Here is a 12454-nt window from a genome sequence, read left to right on the forward strand (position 1 = left end):
TTTTTTTTTGAGACGGAGTCTTGCTCTGTCTTTAAGAGACAGGGTCTCTTTTTTAAAAGACCCTGTCTCTTAAAATTTTTTTTTTAAATAAATAGATTAAGCTGGCAATACTTTAGAGCTGGCAAGCTATAGTCCATGGGCCAAAACCAGCCTGCTGCCTGTTTGTATCTATAAAGTTTTACTACAACATGGTCACAACCATTAATTGATGTATTGTCTATGGCTGTTTTCAAGCTACAACTGCAGAGCTGAGTGGCTGTGACAGAGACCAGCTTTCAACTCCTAAAAAACAATTATTATCTGACCCTTATAGAAAGAGGTGTCTGACCCATGATCTAGAGTGTCTCAAACTCCTAACTACGATTATCACAAAGAGAGAAAACCCTAAAGTCTCATTTGAGAAGGCAGTTCTAAAGCAGTCATTATTCTGACCTAAGAACCTTGGGCGGGAGTGACCCTTCAGACTCTCTTAATATATATTATAATTTTCTATCTCTTCAAGGGCCACCTATGCCAACGCCTAGACACACCCATAACTACCTAACACAAAGCACGTCTGTTCCACTATAGAAGAATCAGCCTCAACAGCTTTTATACTTACAGATGTTCTTCAAGCTTCTTTTTTAGAAGGACTGACTAAAAATGAAAAACAAAGTTAGTTTATTACCTCACATTTTAACTAAAATAATATTTTTTTAAGTTAAAAGTACAACAGTCAGAATTTTGAGTGAGCTCTCAGTAATTTGTTTGGTCAAAGAGCTGAAAACACACAATGTACCCCAGTTTAAATCTCTTTAATAAAGGGAGACATGTAATTAGATTATAATTACATCCCCCTAAGGGATGACAATCAGTATGAAATACCCACAACCTGGATATATATATGAATTCTCTATTTATAATCAGGCAGATGAATAAAATAGGAATGAAAAAGCCACTTAATTATAGACCTAATATTCCTGGATTTGGTAGGCAGACAGGACCCTAGTAATAATAGATTTCCTTTAAGACACTTATCTGCTATTTTCCTTGAGTCATGATAAAGTATTGGGTCAGCTTCTATAAATACGTCTGACTTAATCAGTGACTTATGAAAATGCACAGGTTACAAATAATTTATGCAATGGTATGGGAATGTGAAGGAGAATGTAGCTTTCACTGGGTAAAAAAAAAAAAAAAAAAGGCTCCTGAAAAGCAGGAGATCAAAATTGACCTAAAAATAAACAATAAAGACATTCTCTATAAGACCACTAAATTTCATAATTAAACTTACACAGTACATACTATTAATCAATTTTATGAAACATTTTGAGATAAATGGTTATATAATTAATTCAGTCAAAACCCAATTAATATAGGCTTATAAAACAAATTGTCCAATCAATGCCAGTGATGAGGGAAAAGGAACCCTCACACTAAGTTCTTTTGATAATAATTACCATAAATTTTTATTCATTTCCATTCTAACACAGCTCTGTAATACTTCAACTTTCACTTCTTTCCTCAATATGTTAACTATAGTTATCTCAGTAGATCCACATGTCCTCTATCACCGCTTTCCAAATATACAAAAAGATAACCCTGTTAACTTTATTTTATAAAAAATAAAAAAATAGAAACAGGGTCTCACTTTGTTGCCCAAGCTGGTCTCTAACTTGTGGGCTTCAGTGATCCTCCTCCCACCCTCGGCCTCCCAAAGTGCTGGGATTACAGGTGTGAGCCACTGCATCCGGCCAACTCTATTAACTTTCGATTACTGCTCATTCCTTCTTTAGCACAGGGGTAAAATGTAAATACTTTTTAGAAACTTTAATTCTGTGCTTATGATTTGATTAGAGTCTAGCAAAACTTTAACTCTGAGAAGATATATAATAAAATGGTTAAATGGGTGGTTAATATGCCAAACAATGCTCTAAATCGTGTCATAGACACTGTCATATGTAAACTTCACAGCCTGTGTAACAATAGCCCCACGTTACAGTTGAGGAAGGACAGGCTGGAGAACATGTAGTAGCTTTCAAGTGGCAGATCCAAAACCCAGGTCTGCCAGACCCCAGAGTCCATGCCTGGCCTTCAACTCCATGCTTCCTATGCTGCAGTGCCTCTCCAAACTGAAGACTGTTCCTACCAAAGCACGGGGCAGAAGGAGGGTAGACTGTATCAAGATAATTTATATAAATGAATTAATTATAATAATGGGATGGAACAGGAGTGGAATGGGGAATAAAACCAAGAGCAGACTTCTTGTCGGTTGACTCTTTAAGAGTTCGATAACCTTTAAGTATCTTAATTGTAAAGGTCCTAAACCTACAAGGCAAGTAATCCAGATATTCATTTTGTACAAAACTACCTTAATAAAATTTTCCATACCATCAACTATGATGGCAGTCTAAATCCAAAAACTGCTCACTATATAAAAATGAAAAGGAAGCCATACTTACAATAGCCTTGAGCAGAAACCATGCCAAGAGACAGAGAGGACAAATTAGTATGAAGCAAACACAGCAGCCAAGAGAAGGAACGATTTAGTAATTCATGAACAGAAATAAAAGATATGCACTTTTTTTTTTTTTTTTTTTGAGATGGAGTCTCGCTCTGTTGCCCAGACTGGAGTGCAGTGGCACAATCTCTGCTCACTGCAAGATCTGTCACCCAGGTTCACGCCATTCTCCTGCCTCAGCCTCCCGAGTAGCTGGGACTACAGGCACCCACCACTATGCCCGGCTAATTTTTTATGTATTTTTAGTAGAGACGGTGTTTCACCGTGTTAATCAGGATGGTCTCAATCTCCTGACCTCATGATCCGCCCACCTCGGCCTCCCAAAGTGCTAGGATTACAGGCGTGAGCCACTGTGCCCAGCCCAAGATATGCACTTTTTAAAAAGAAATGTACATTTTTCTTTTTTCTACTGTCTCCTCATCCTGTCTTGTGCTCTAAAGTTTTATATATTGTGGCTAGCTCAAATTATCCATATGGCTGGATATAACAATGTTTTTCTGCTTCCATGCTAAAAACAAATTACATAAAAATAATAATAAAAATGTGCAACCCCTTCTACTCTGACTTAAGATTACATGAAAGGACTGTGCTTTTGATAACAGAAGCTGGCAGAAGTTATGTTGTTCTTCTCCAGAGGAGACCATTTCCTTTGGCAGGTTGCTTTATGTGTTGTACATTCCCGAGATGCAACACTCTTAAGTTAGAGAAAGAGAAAAGTAAGACAAAAACATAAAAATATTTGCTGGGGCAAGAACCATATATCCTGTACTGTACTATTTATTTCTCTAAGCCATTTGGAGGCACGGTTTCAGCTATCTGAATCTTTTCTACATATAGAAAAGAGCTCAGAGCAAAGTTCTGCTTAGTTTACAGTAAGACATTGGCATCTGGACAATCAAATAAATGGACGAGTTTATGTAAATAGTACTTGACACGGCTGGCATCTCACTTCTGAAATACGTTCTGTTAAAGTAATGGCCCACAGCATATTTAATTAGATTTGATTACCATAGTGATACCTAATCAAGCTATGCCAAATTATCTTTTGAAGAATAAATGCTTTTATGTTTTAATGTAAGAGAACCATGCACAATGGCCATCATTGTAACACTGAAGTTTAAGTTGATTCTGATATTTCACCATTTTTACTTCCCATGTACCACATGCCCTTCCCTCACTCCCATAACAAATCAATAAAAGTCTCCTCAGACTTTTAGAGACCAGAATGGATTTTACATTTATCTCAGTTTAAAGGACCTAGTGATTTCACTGAATTAAGAAATGTTGCCCCATTCAGTTCATCTCTAAGATACTTAATTAGGCTTAGTAATATTTTAATACACTCATGTAGTTTTGTTTCACCTCTTTGTGATTTAGCATTTTGAATAAAAACATGTTTTAAATTTTAATAAGGGCATACGGAAGTTTAAATGTTGGTGACAATTTTAGGAATCAGAAATCAATCTGGGAATCTAACAAGGACTGCCAACGCATTGATTAAGGGATGAGCTAACATCACTCATGTTAGAATGAAGAACATGTTACCAATATACACAAGATGATGTCTGGAGAAACTCATTAAGCTAGGCCATGGATGAGCTTTTTGTATCTAGTATTCACAAATTTTAAGTAACATACTTAACTCCCTTTCTTTGGTTCCTTTTGTTTTTATATCCTCTTATGTTAAAAAGGCCAAATGGAATTGGCTACATCTATAGTTTTGAAGTTAATCCTCCAAAATGACTCTATCAATGGAAACAAACATTTATGCTCAAATGCCAGAGTTTACAGCAAATTACACTGGTAACAGGAAAGAAACAAAACATCTGGTTGAAGCAAAGACTTATCACCAAAATTTTGTTTTTTCTCCTCTTTACATTATTTTTGAACACTCTTTAAGTCTTAGCTCTGTTGTTTACTGTTCATTGAACATAAAGGATTTGCAAAATTTGACTTACACTTTTGCCAGAGATAGACGACTATGTGCTACCTAAGTACTGTGATAGAAGGTTAAAACGCAGGTGTGAAGAAAGGCAGTCCTTGGCTGATACATTTACACTATTCTAGTGCAAGTGTGCAGAGTTGTGACAGAGATGCAGAGTGCTGGGGGATGTGAAAAAAGGGCCAGTGTTGGGGAACAGAAGGAGTAAGAGGGATTCAGAGATTTAGAGAAAATGCAATTCTAGGGACAGCAGTATTTTCTTAAAATCACTTTTATATTAAAAATTTCTACTTGAACATTCCAAATTCCCACTAGCAATTTTTTTTGACCAAAGGGGACAAACCCTATACTTCACCTTTGAACACTGAGTTGAGCACATTTAAAACATAAAGCCTCAATTAATTCCTCAGTTGGTAACTAGAAATGAATTTCTAATTCCCAGCAGAGTTAATCTGAAGAGACAGATCTGGTCCTTTTTATAAGGAATGTTAGTAAAAAGGAAAACACTGTTTCTTTTCTATAACCAACATAACACTAAATTATTTTGATAAAAAACATCAAATAAAAAATAAAAGTTATTTCTCAACATTGTGAAACTGACGGACCATGGTTGGTACATATTAAAACTTACATCTTCTGCTTTTGAGCCTTGATCCTGTAAAGATTTTTGTAATTCTTCAACTTGTGACTGTACTTCCAGAAGTCTTTGATTCACCAGCCTAGAAATGAAATGTACATTAATTTTCCAAGTAGTGACTTATGTATGCCTTTTTTCCTTAGGTTGTCATATCAGTTAGAAAGTATAATTAACAAAATAAAGTCTCATGTTATAGCAGTAGTAGTATAGTAGTGGCCTAATGTCATGAGTGGCAGCTTACTTTTCTGATTATTTTTGGTATTGCTTGAAATTTCGAATGATGACTTCTAACACAGTGTTTGGGTGGGCACATATTTTAGAACCAATGTAGTTATGCATATTTCTCTGAAATTCACTTCAATACATGTTTATGAAGACTATGTCTCAAGGACTGTGCTCAGCATTAGTATTAAAAGATCTCTGCACTCAGGCAGGGCATGGTGGCCCATGCCAGCACTTTGGGAGGCCGAGGTAGACAGACTGTATGAGCTCAGGAGTTTGAGACCAGCCTGGCCAACATGGTGAAACCCCATCTCTACCAAAAATACAAAAATCAGTCAGGCATGGTGGTGAGCACCTGTAAGTCCCAGCTACTTGTGGGGATGAGGTAGGAAGATTGCTTGAGCCCAGGAGGTCGAGGCTGAAGTGAGCTGTGTTCGTGCCACTGCACTCCAGTCTGGGCAACAGAGTGAGACCCTGCCTCACACACACACACACACACACACACACACACACTCCAGTCTGGGCAACAGAGTGAGACCCTGCCTCACACACACACACACACACACACACACACACACACACACACAAAAGATCTCTGCCCTCACGGAATTAAAGCCCAGTGGGGAGGAAAAAGTGTAAACAAATAAAATACAATCAGATAAAAACTTCCAAGTAGTACACAGATGCATATAAAACTGATAGTTGGTCAAAGAAACAGTAACTCTCTGGACGAGTTAAAATACACTGGACTTGAAATGAGACTAGAATAATAAATAAAACATCTGTGGGTTATGGGTGGAAAGGAGATTCAAGACAGAGGTCAGTATGTCCAAAGTATGCAGAAAAATAAGAAGATGCAGTGAATTCAGGAATGGTATGATGATGAGTATGTTATGAGAGGAAGAATGGCTGGAGAGAAACTGGGGAAAAGGAGATCAGCACAACCATGTATGGAATACAAAGTGTCTGCTGGGATTACCCTGTAATCAGCAAGCCTCAAGCTGAAACTGGAATAACTCAGACAACCTTAAATAATGCTGACTCCACAGTTTGACTTTCTTTTATCTTTTTCTTTTTTTCTTTTTTTTTTTTTTCTTGAGATGGAGTCTCCCTCTGTCGCCCAGCCTGGAGTGCAATGGTGCAATCTCAGGTTACTGCAACCTCCGCCTCCCAGGCTCAACCAATCCTCATGCCTCAGCCCCCTGAGTAGTTGGGATTACAGATGCGCACCACCACGACTGGCTAATTTTTATATATTTAGTAGAGATGGGGTTTTACTATGTTGGTCAGGGTGGTCTCGAACTCCTGACCTCAGGTGATCCACCCACCTCAGCCTCACAAAGTGCTGGGATTACAGGCATGAGCCACTGCGCCCAGCCCATGGTTTGACTTTCATAAATTCTCTAGGTCATGATGAAACATTCAGGAGACTAGCTTACTTCCAAAGGTGTTGGGTGATACTGAAGGATTGCAAGAAGGGAAAACATGGTTAGACAGATCATACAGGTAGCATGTCAGATCACTTTGGTTTTACAATGGAAGATATTATTTAAAATGTTCAAGAGCAGGCATGAAGATGAGAGAATGCTATTATTACTATTATTATTACTAAATATGCCTGAAATAGAAAAGGACAGAGGAGGAAATAGAAAGGGACAGAGGAGGAACTATCTTGAGAAAAGGCAAAAGAATACAAGGATTTTGGTATTCACTGAGAAGGTAAGACAAAAGGAATAGGATAAGAAAGAAATATAGGGATCTGATTTTACATTTGTTGAAAATGAAATGCCTAGAAATTTGTCAAACAGCTAGATACCTCAATCTAAAGCACAGAGAAACCTGAGTTGAACATACAGATTTGGGAGCCATTTGGAGTTAACTGAGGCCATGAGCAAAAATGATATTGTCTAGAAAGAGTGTGAAAAACAGTGTAAAAGACTAACAAAGATGGCCCATGGCGGATCAACCAAGGAGTAGAAAGAGGAACCTCACCCTGAAGAATATCAGAGAATGACAGAGAATATAAGAGAAGGCCATTATTGAAATAAAAAATTTAAAGAAGGGGGAACTGAATAACAACACTGAATATAGTAGAAAGATGAGGAAAGATAAAGTCTTGAGTGCTGCTACGGGATTGGCCATTTAAGAGATGACCAGTTATCTTAGTAAGAAATGCTTTCGTGAAATGGTAGTAGTAGAAGCCAGACTGCTCCAAATTAAGGAGAAAACAAGACAACAAGTGTTTAGAATCCAAATAGCCAAAAAGTTTAATAAGAAATTTTTTTACTTAAATTACAAGACATTATAGGTTTATAATTTAGAAAGGATCACAATAAAAATGTAATTAAAGCTATAATAACTTTTTCACATCAAGGTAAAAAAATCTGAGTGGTTTTGAGTAACAAAAGGATAAATTATCTGAAAAATCCACATTCAATATGGGGACACAGGTCCATAAACACATTACTAGTAATACCGTAATACTGTTCAGTCTTTTCAGAAAGCAAAGTGGAAATATGTATCCAACTAAAAGATTATTTCAACTATCCATCTTAGTCATTTTTGAGATTATTTCATCAAACAATACTGTAAGCCTACTAGGTGGAAGCCATTGTAAACATCATAAAACACAATCCAGTGTGTATCAAGATGTTCTTTGGAATGGTTTAAAAACAGCTAAATTCTCTCAATGGGGAATAGGTGAGCAAAAATAGTAGTGGAACTGTTAAAGTATGAAGTACGTAAGTAACATAAATATAAGTAAAATATTTATGAAAAAAGTACATCTATAAAATACTCAAAAAACTGAAATAATATCAAGCATCTTCTCTGAACACAGTAAAACTAGAAATCAGTAACAAAAGAAATTTTGGATTACAAACACATGGAAATTCAACAATATGTTCCTGAATGACCAGTGGGTCAATGAAGAAATCAAGAAGGAAACTGAAAAATTTACTGAAACAAATGATAATGGAAACACAACATACCAAAACCTATGGGATACAGCAAAAGCAGTACTAAGAGGGAAATTTATAGGCATAAGTATCTACATCAAAAAAGAGAAAAACTTCAAATAAACAACCTAACAATGCCACTTAAAGAACTAGAAAAGGAAGAGCAAACAAAACACAAAATTAGTAGAAGAAATAATAAAGATAAGAGCAGGGTGGGCGTGGTGGCTCACACCTGTAACCCTAGCACTTTGGGAGGCCAACGTGGTTGGATCACTTGAGGTTAGGAGTTTGAGACAAGCCTGGCCAACATGGTGAAACCCCATCTCTACCAAAAATACAAAAATCAGCCAGGCATGGTGGTGAGCACCTGTAAGTCCCAGCTACTTGTGGGGATGAGGTAGGAAGATTGCTTGAGCCCAGGAGGTCGAGGCTGAAGTGAGCTGTGTTCGTGCCACTGCACTCCAGTCTGGGCAACAGAGTGAGACCCTGCCTCACACACACACACACACACACACACACACAAAAGATCCCTGCCCTCACGGAATTAAAGCCCAGTGGGGAGGAAAAAGTGTAAACAAATAAAATACAATCAGATAAAAACTTCCAAGTAGTACATAGATGCATATAAAACTGATAGTTGGTCAAAGAAACAGTAACTCTCTGGACGAGTTAAAATACACTGGACTTGAAATGAGACTAGAATAATAAATAAAACATCTGTGGGTTATGGGTGGAAAGGAGATTCAAGACAGAGGTCAGTATGTCCAAAGTATGCAGAAAAATAAGAAGATGCAGTGAATTCAGGAATGGTATGATGATGAGTATGTTATGAGAGGAAGAATGGCTGGAGAGAAACTGGGGAAAAGGAGATCAGCACAACCATGTATGGAATACAAAGTGTCTGCTGGGATTACCCTGTAATCAGCAAGCCTCAAGCTGAAACTGGAATAACTCAGACAACCTTAAATAATGCTGACTCCACAGTTTGACTTTCTTTTATCTTTTTCTTTTTTTCTTTTTTTTTTTTTTCTTGAGATGGAGTCTCCCTCTGTCGCCCAGCCTGGAGTGCAATGGTGCAATCTCAGGTTACTGCAACCTCCGCCTCCCAGGCTCAACCAATCCTCATGCCTCAGCCCCCTGAGTAGTTGGGATTACAGATGCGCACCACCACGACTGGCTAATTTTTATATATTTAGTAGAGATGGGGTTTTACTATGTTGGTCAGGGTGGTCTCGAACTCCTGACCTCAGGTGATCCACCCACCTCAGCCTCACAAAGTGCTGGGATTACAGGCATGAGCCACTGCGCCCAGCCCATGGTTTGACTTTCATAAATTCTCTAGGTCATGATGAAACATTCAGGAGACTAGCTTACTTCCAAAGGTGTTGGGTGATACTGAAGGATTGCAAGAAGGGAAAACATGGTTAGACAGATCATACAGGTAGCATGTCAGATCACTTTGGTTTTACAATGGAAGATATTATTTAAAATGTTCAAGAGCAGGCATGAAGATGAGAGAATGCTATTATTACTATTATTATTACTAAATATGCCTGAAATAGAAAAGGACAGAGGAGGAAATAGAAAGGGACAGAGGAGGAACTATCTTGAGAAAAGGCAAAAGAATACAAGGATTTTGGTATTCACTGAGAAGGTAAGACAAAAGGAATAGGATAAGAAAGAAATATAGGGATCTGATTTTACATTTGTTGAAAATGAAATGCCTAGAAATTTGTCAAACAGCTAGATACCTCAATCTAAAGCACAGAGAAACCTGAGTTGAACATACAGATTTGGGAGCCATTTGGAGTTAACTGAGGCCATGAGCAAAAATGATATTGTCTAGAAAGAGTGTGAAAAACAGTGTAAAAGACTAACAAAGATGGCCCATGGCGGATCAACCAAGGAGTAGAAAGAGGAACCTCACCCTGAAGAATATCAGAGAATGACAGAGAATATAAGAGAAGGCCATTATTGAAATAAAAAATTTAAAGAAGGGGGAACTGAATAACAACACTGAATATAGTAGAAAGATGAGGAAAGATAAAGTCTTGAGTGCTGCTACGGGATTGGCCATTTAAGAGATGACCAGTTATCTTAGTAAGAAATGCTTTCGTGAAATGGTAGTAGTAGAAGCCAGACTGCTCCAAATTAAGGAGAAAACAAGACAACAAGTGTTTAGAATCCAAATAGCCAAAAAGTTTAATAAGAAATTTTTTTACTTAAATTACAAGACATTATAGGTTTATAATTTAGAAAGGATCACAATAAAAATGTAATTAAAGCTATAATAACTTTTTCACATCAAGGTAAAAAAATCTGAGTGGTTTTGAGTAACAAAAGGATAAATTATCTGAAAAATCCACATTCAATATGGGGACACAGGTCCATAAACACATTACTAGTAATACCGTAATACTGTTCAGTCTTTTCAGAAAGCAAAGTGGAAATATGTATCCAACTAAAAGATTATTTCAACTATCCATCTTAGTCATTTTTGAGATTATTTCATCAAACAATACTGTAAGCCTACTAGGTGGAAGCCATTGTAAACATCATAAAACACAATCCAGTGTGTATCAAGATGTTCTTTGGAATGGTTTAAAAACAGCTAAATTCTCTCAATGGGGAATAGGTGAGCAAAAATAGTAGTGGAACTGTTAAAGTATGAAGTACGTAAGTAACATAAATATAAGTAAAATATTTATGAAAAAAGTACATCTATAAAATACTCAAAAAACTGAAATAATATCAAGCATCTTCTCTGAACACAGTAAAACTAGAAATCAGTAACAAAAGAAATTTTGGATTACAAACACATGGAAATTCAACAATATGTTCCTGAATGACCAGTGGGTCAATGAAGAAATCAAGAAGGAAACTGAAAAATTTACTGAAACAAATGATAATGGAAACACAACATACCAAAACCTATGGGATACAGCAAAAGCCGTAGTAAGAGGGAAATTTATAGGCATAAGTATCTACATCAAAAAAGAGAAAAACTTCAAATAAACAACCTAACAATGCCACTTAAAGAACTAGAAAAGGAAGAGCAAACAAAACACAAAATTAGTAGAAGAAATAATAAAGATAAGAGCAGGGTGGGCGTGGTGGCTCACACCTGTAACCCTAGCACTTTGGGAGGCCAACGTGGTTGGATCACTTGAGGTTAGGAGTCTGAGACAAGCCTGGCCAACATGGTGAAACCCCATCTCAACTAAAAATACAAAAATTAGCCAGGGGTGGTGGTGCACGCCTGTAGTACCAGCTACTCTGGAGACTGAGGCAAGAGAATAGCTTGAACCCAGGAGGTGGAGGTTGCAGTGAGCCATCGTGCCACTACACTCCAGCATGGGTGACAGAGTGAGACTCTGTCTCTAAATAAATAAATAAATAAATAAATAAGGATCAGAGCAGAAATAAATGAATTTGAAATGAAGAAAACAATACAGAAGAGCAACAAAACAAAAACCAGTTTTTTAAAAAGATGAATTGATAAACCTTTAGCCAGACTAAGAAAAAAAGAGAGAAGACCCAAATAAATAAAATCAGAGATGAAAAATGAGACATCAAAACTGATACCAGAGAAATTCAAAGAATTACTGGTTATTATGAGCAACTATATGCCAAAAAATTGAAAAATCTAGAAGAAATGAATAAATTCCTAGACACATACAATCTACCAAGATTGAATCATGAAAAAATCCAAACCCTGAACAGACTAATAGCAAGTAACAAGATGGAAGCCATAATAAAAAGTCTCCCAATAAAGAAAGGCCCCAGATCCGATGACTTCACTAGCAAATTCTATAAAACATTTAAAGAAGAACTAATACCAATCCTACTCAAACTATTCTGAAAAACAGAGGAAGAAGGAATACCTCCAAGCTCATTCTATGTGGCAAGTATTATCCTGATACGAAAATGAGACAAAGATGCATCAAAAGAAAAAACAAACAAACAAACAAAACAAACTATAGGCCAGGCACAGTGGCTCATGCCTGTAATCCCAACACTTTGGGAGGCCAAGGCAGGTGGATCACTTGATGTCAAGAGTTTGAGACCAGCCTGGCCAACATGGTGAAAACCTGGCTCTACTAAGTTACTGCACTCCAGCTTGAGTGACAGTGTAAGATCCTGTCTTAAAAATATATATATACATATAAGTATAGGCCAATATAACTAATGAATAT

The 12454-nt window shown here is 37.0% G+C and overlaps 1 protein-coding gene across 1 annotated transcript in view; it reads right to left on the reverse strand.

Annotated features, from left to right (window-relative positions):
- Positions 1-12454, reverse strand: part of HOOK3 (hook microtubule-tethering protein 3) — a 128552-nt gene that overhangs the window by 15191 nt on the left and 100907 nt on the right. Inside the window, exons 16-17 of the mRNA XM_012001057.1 lie at positions 5074-5161; positions 602-636 (exon numbers count right to left, since the gene is read on the reverse strand). Of these exons, the coding sequence (XP_011856447.1) occupies positions 602-636; positions 5074-5161 (123 nt within the window). The remainder of the gene's footprint in view (positions 1-601; positions 637-5073; positions 5162-12454) is intronic.

Source organism: Mandrillus leucophaeus, unplaced genomic scaffold (genome assembly GCF_000951045.1).
Source record: "Mandrillus leucophaeus isolate KB7577 unplaced genomic scaffold, Mleu.le_1.0 Scaffold649, whole genome shotgun sequence".
Classification (NCBI taxonomy): Eukaryota; Metazoa; Chordata; class Mammalia; order Primates; family Cercopithecidae; genus Mandrillus; species Mandrillus leucophaeus.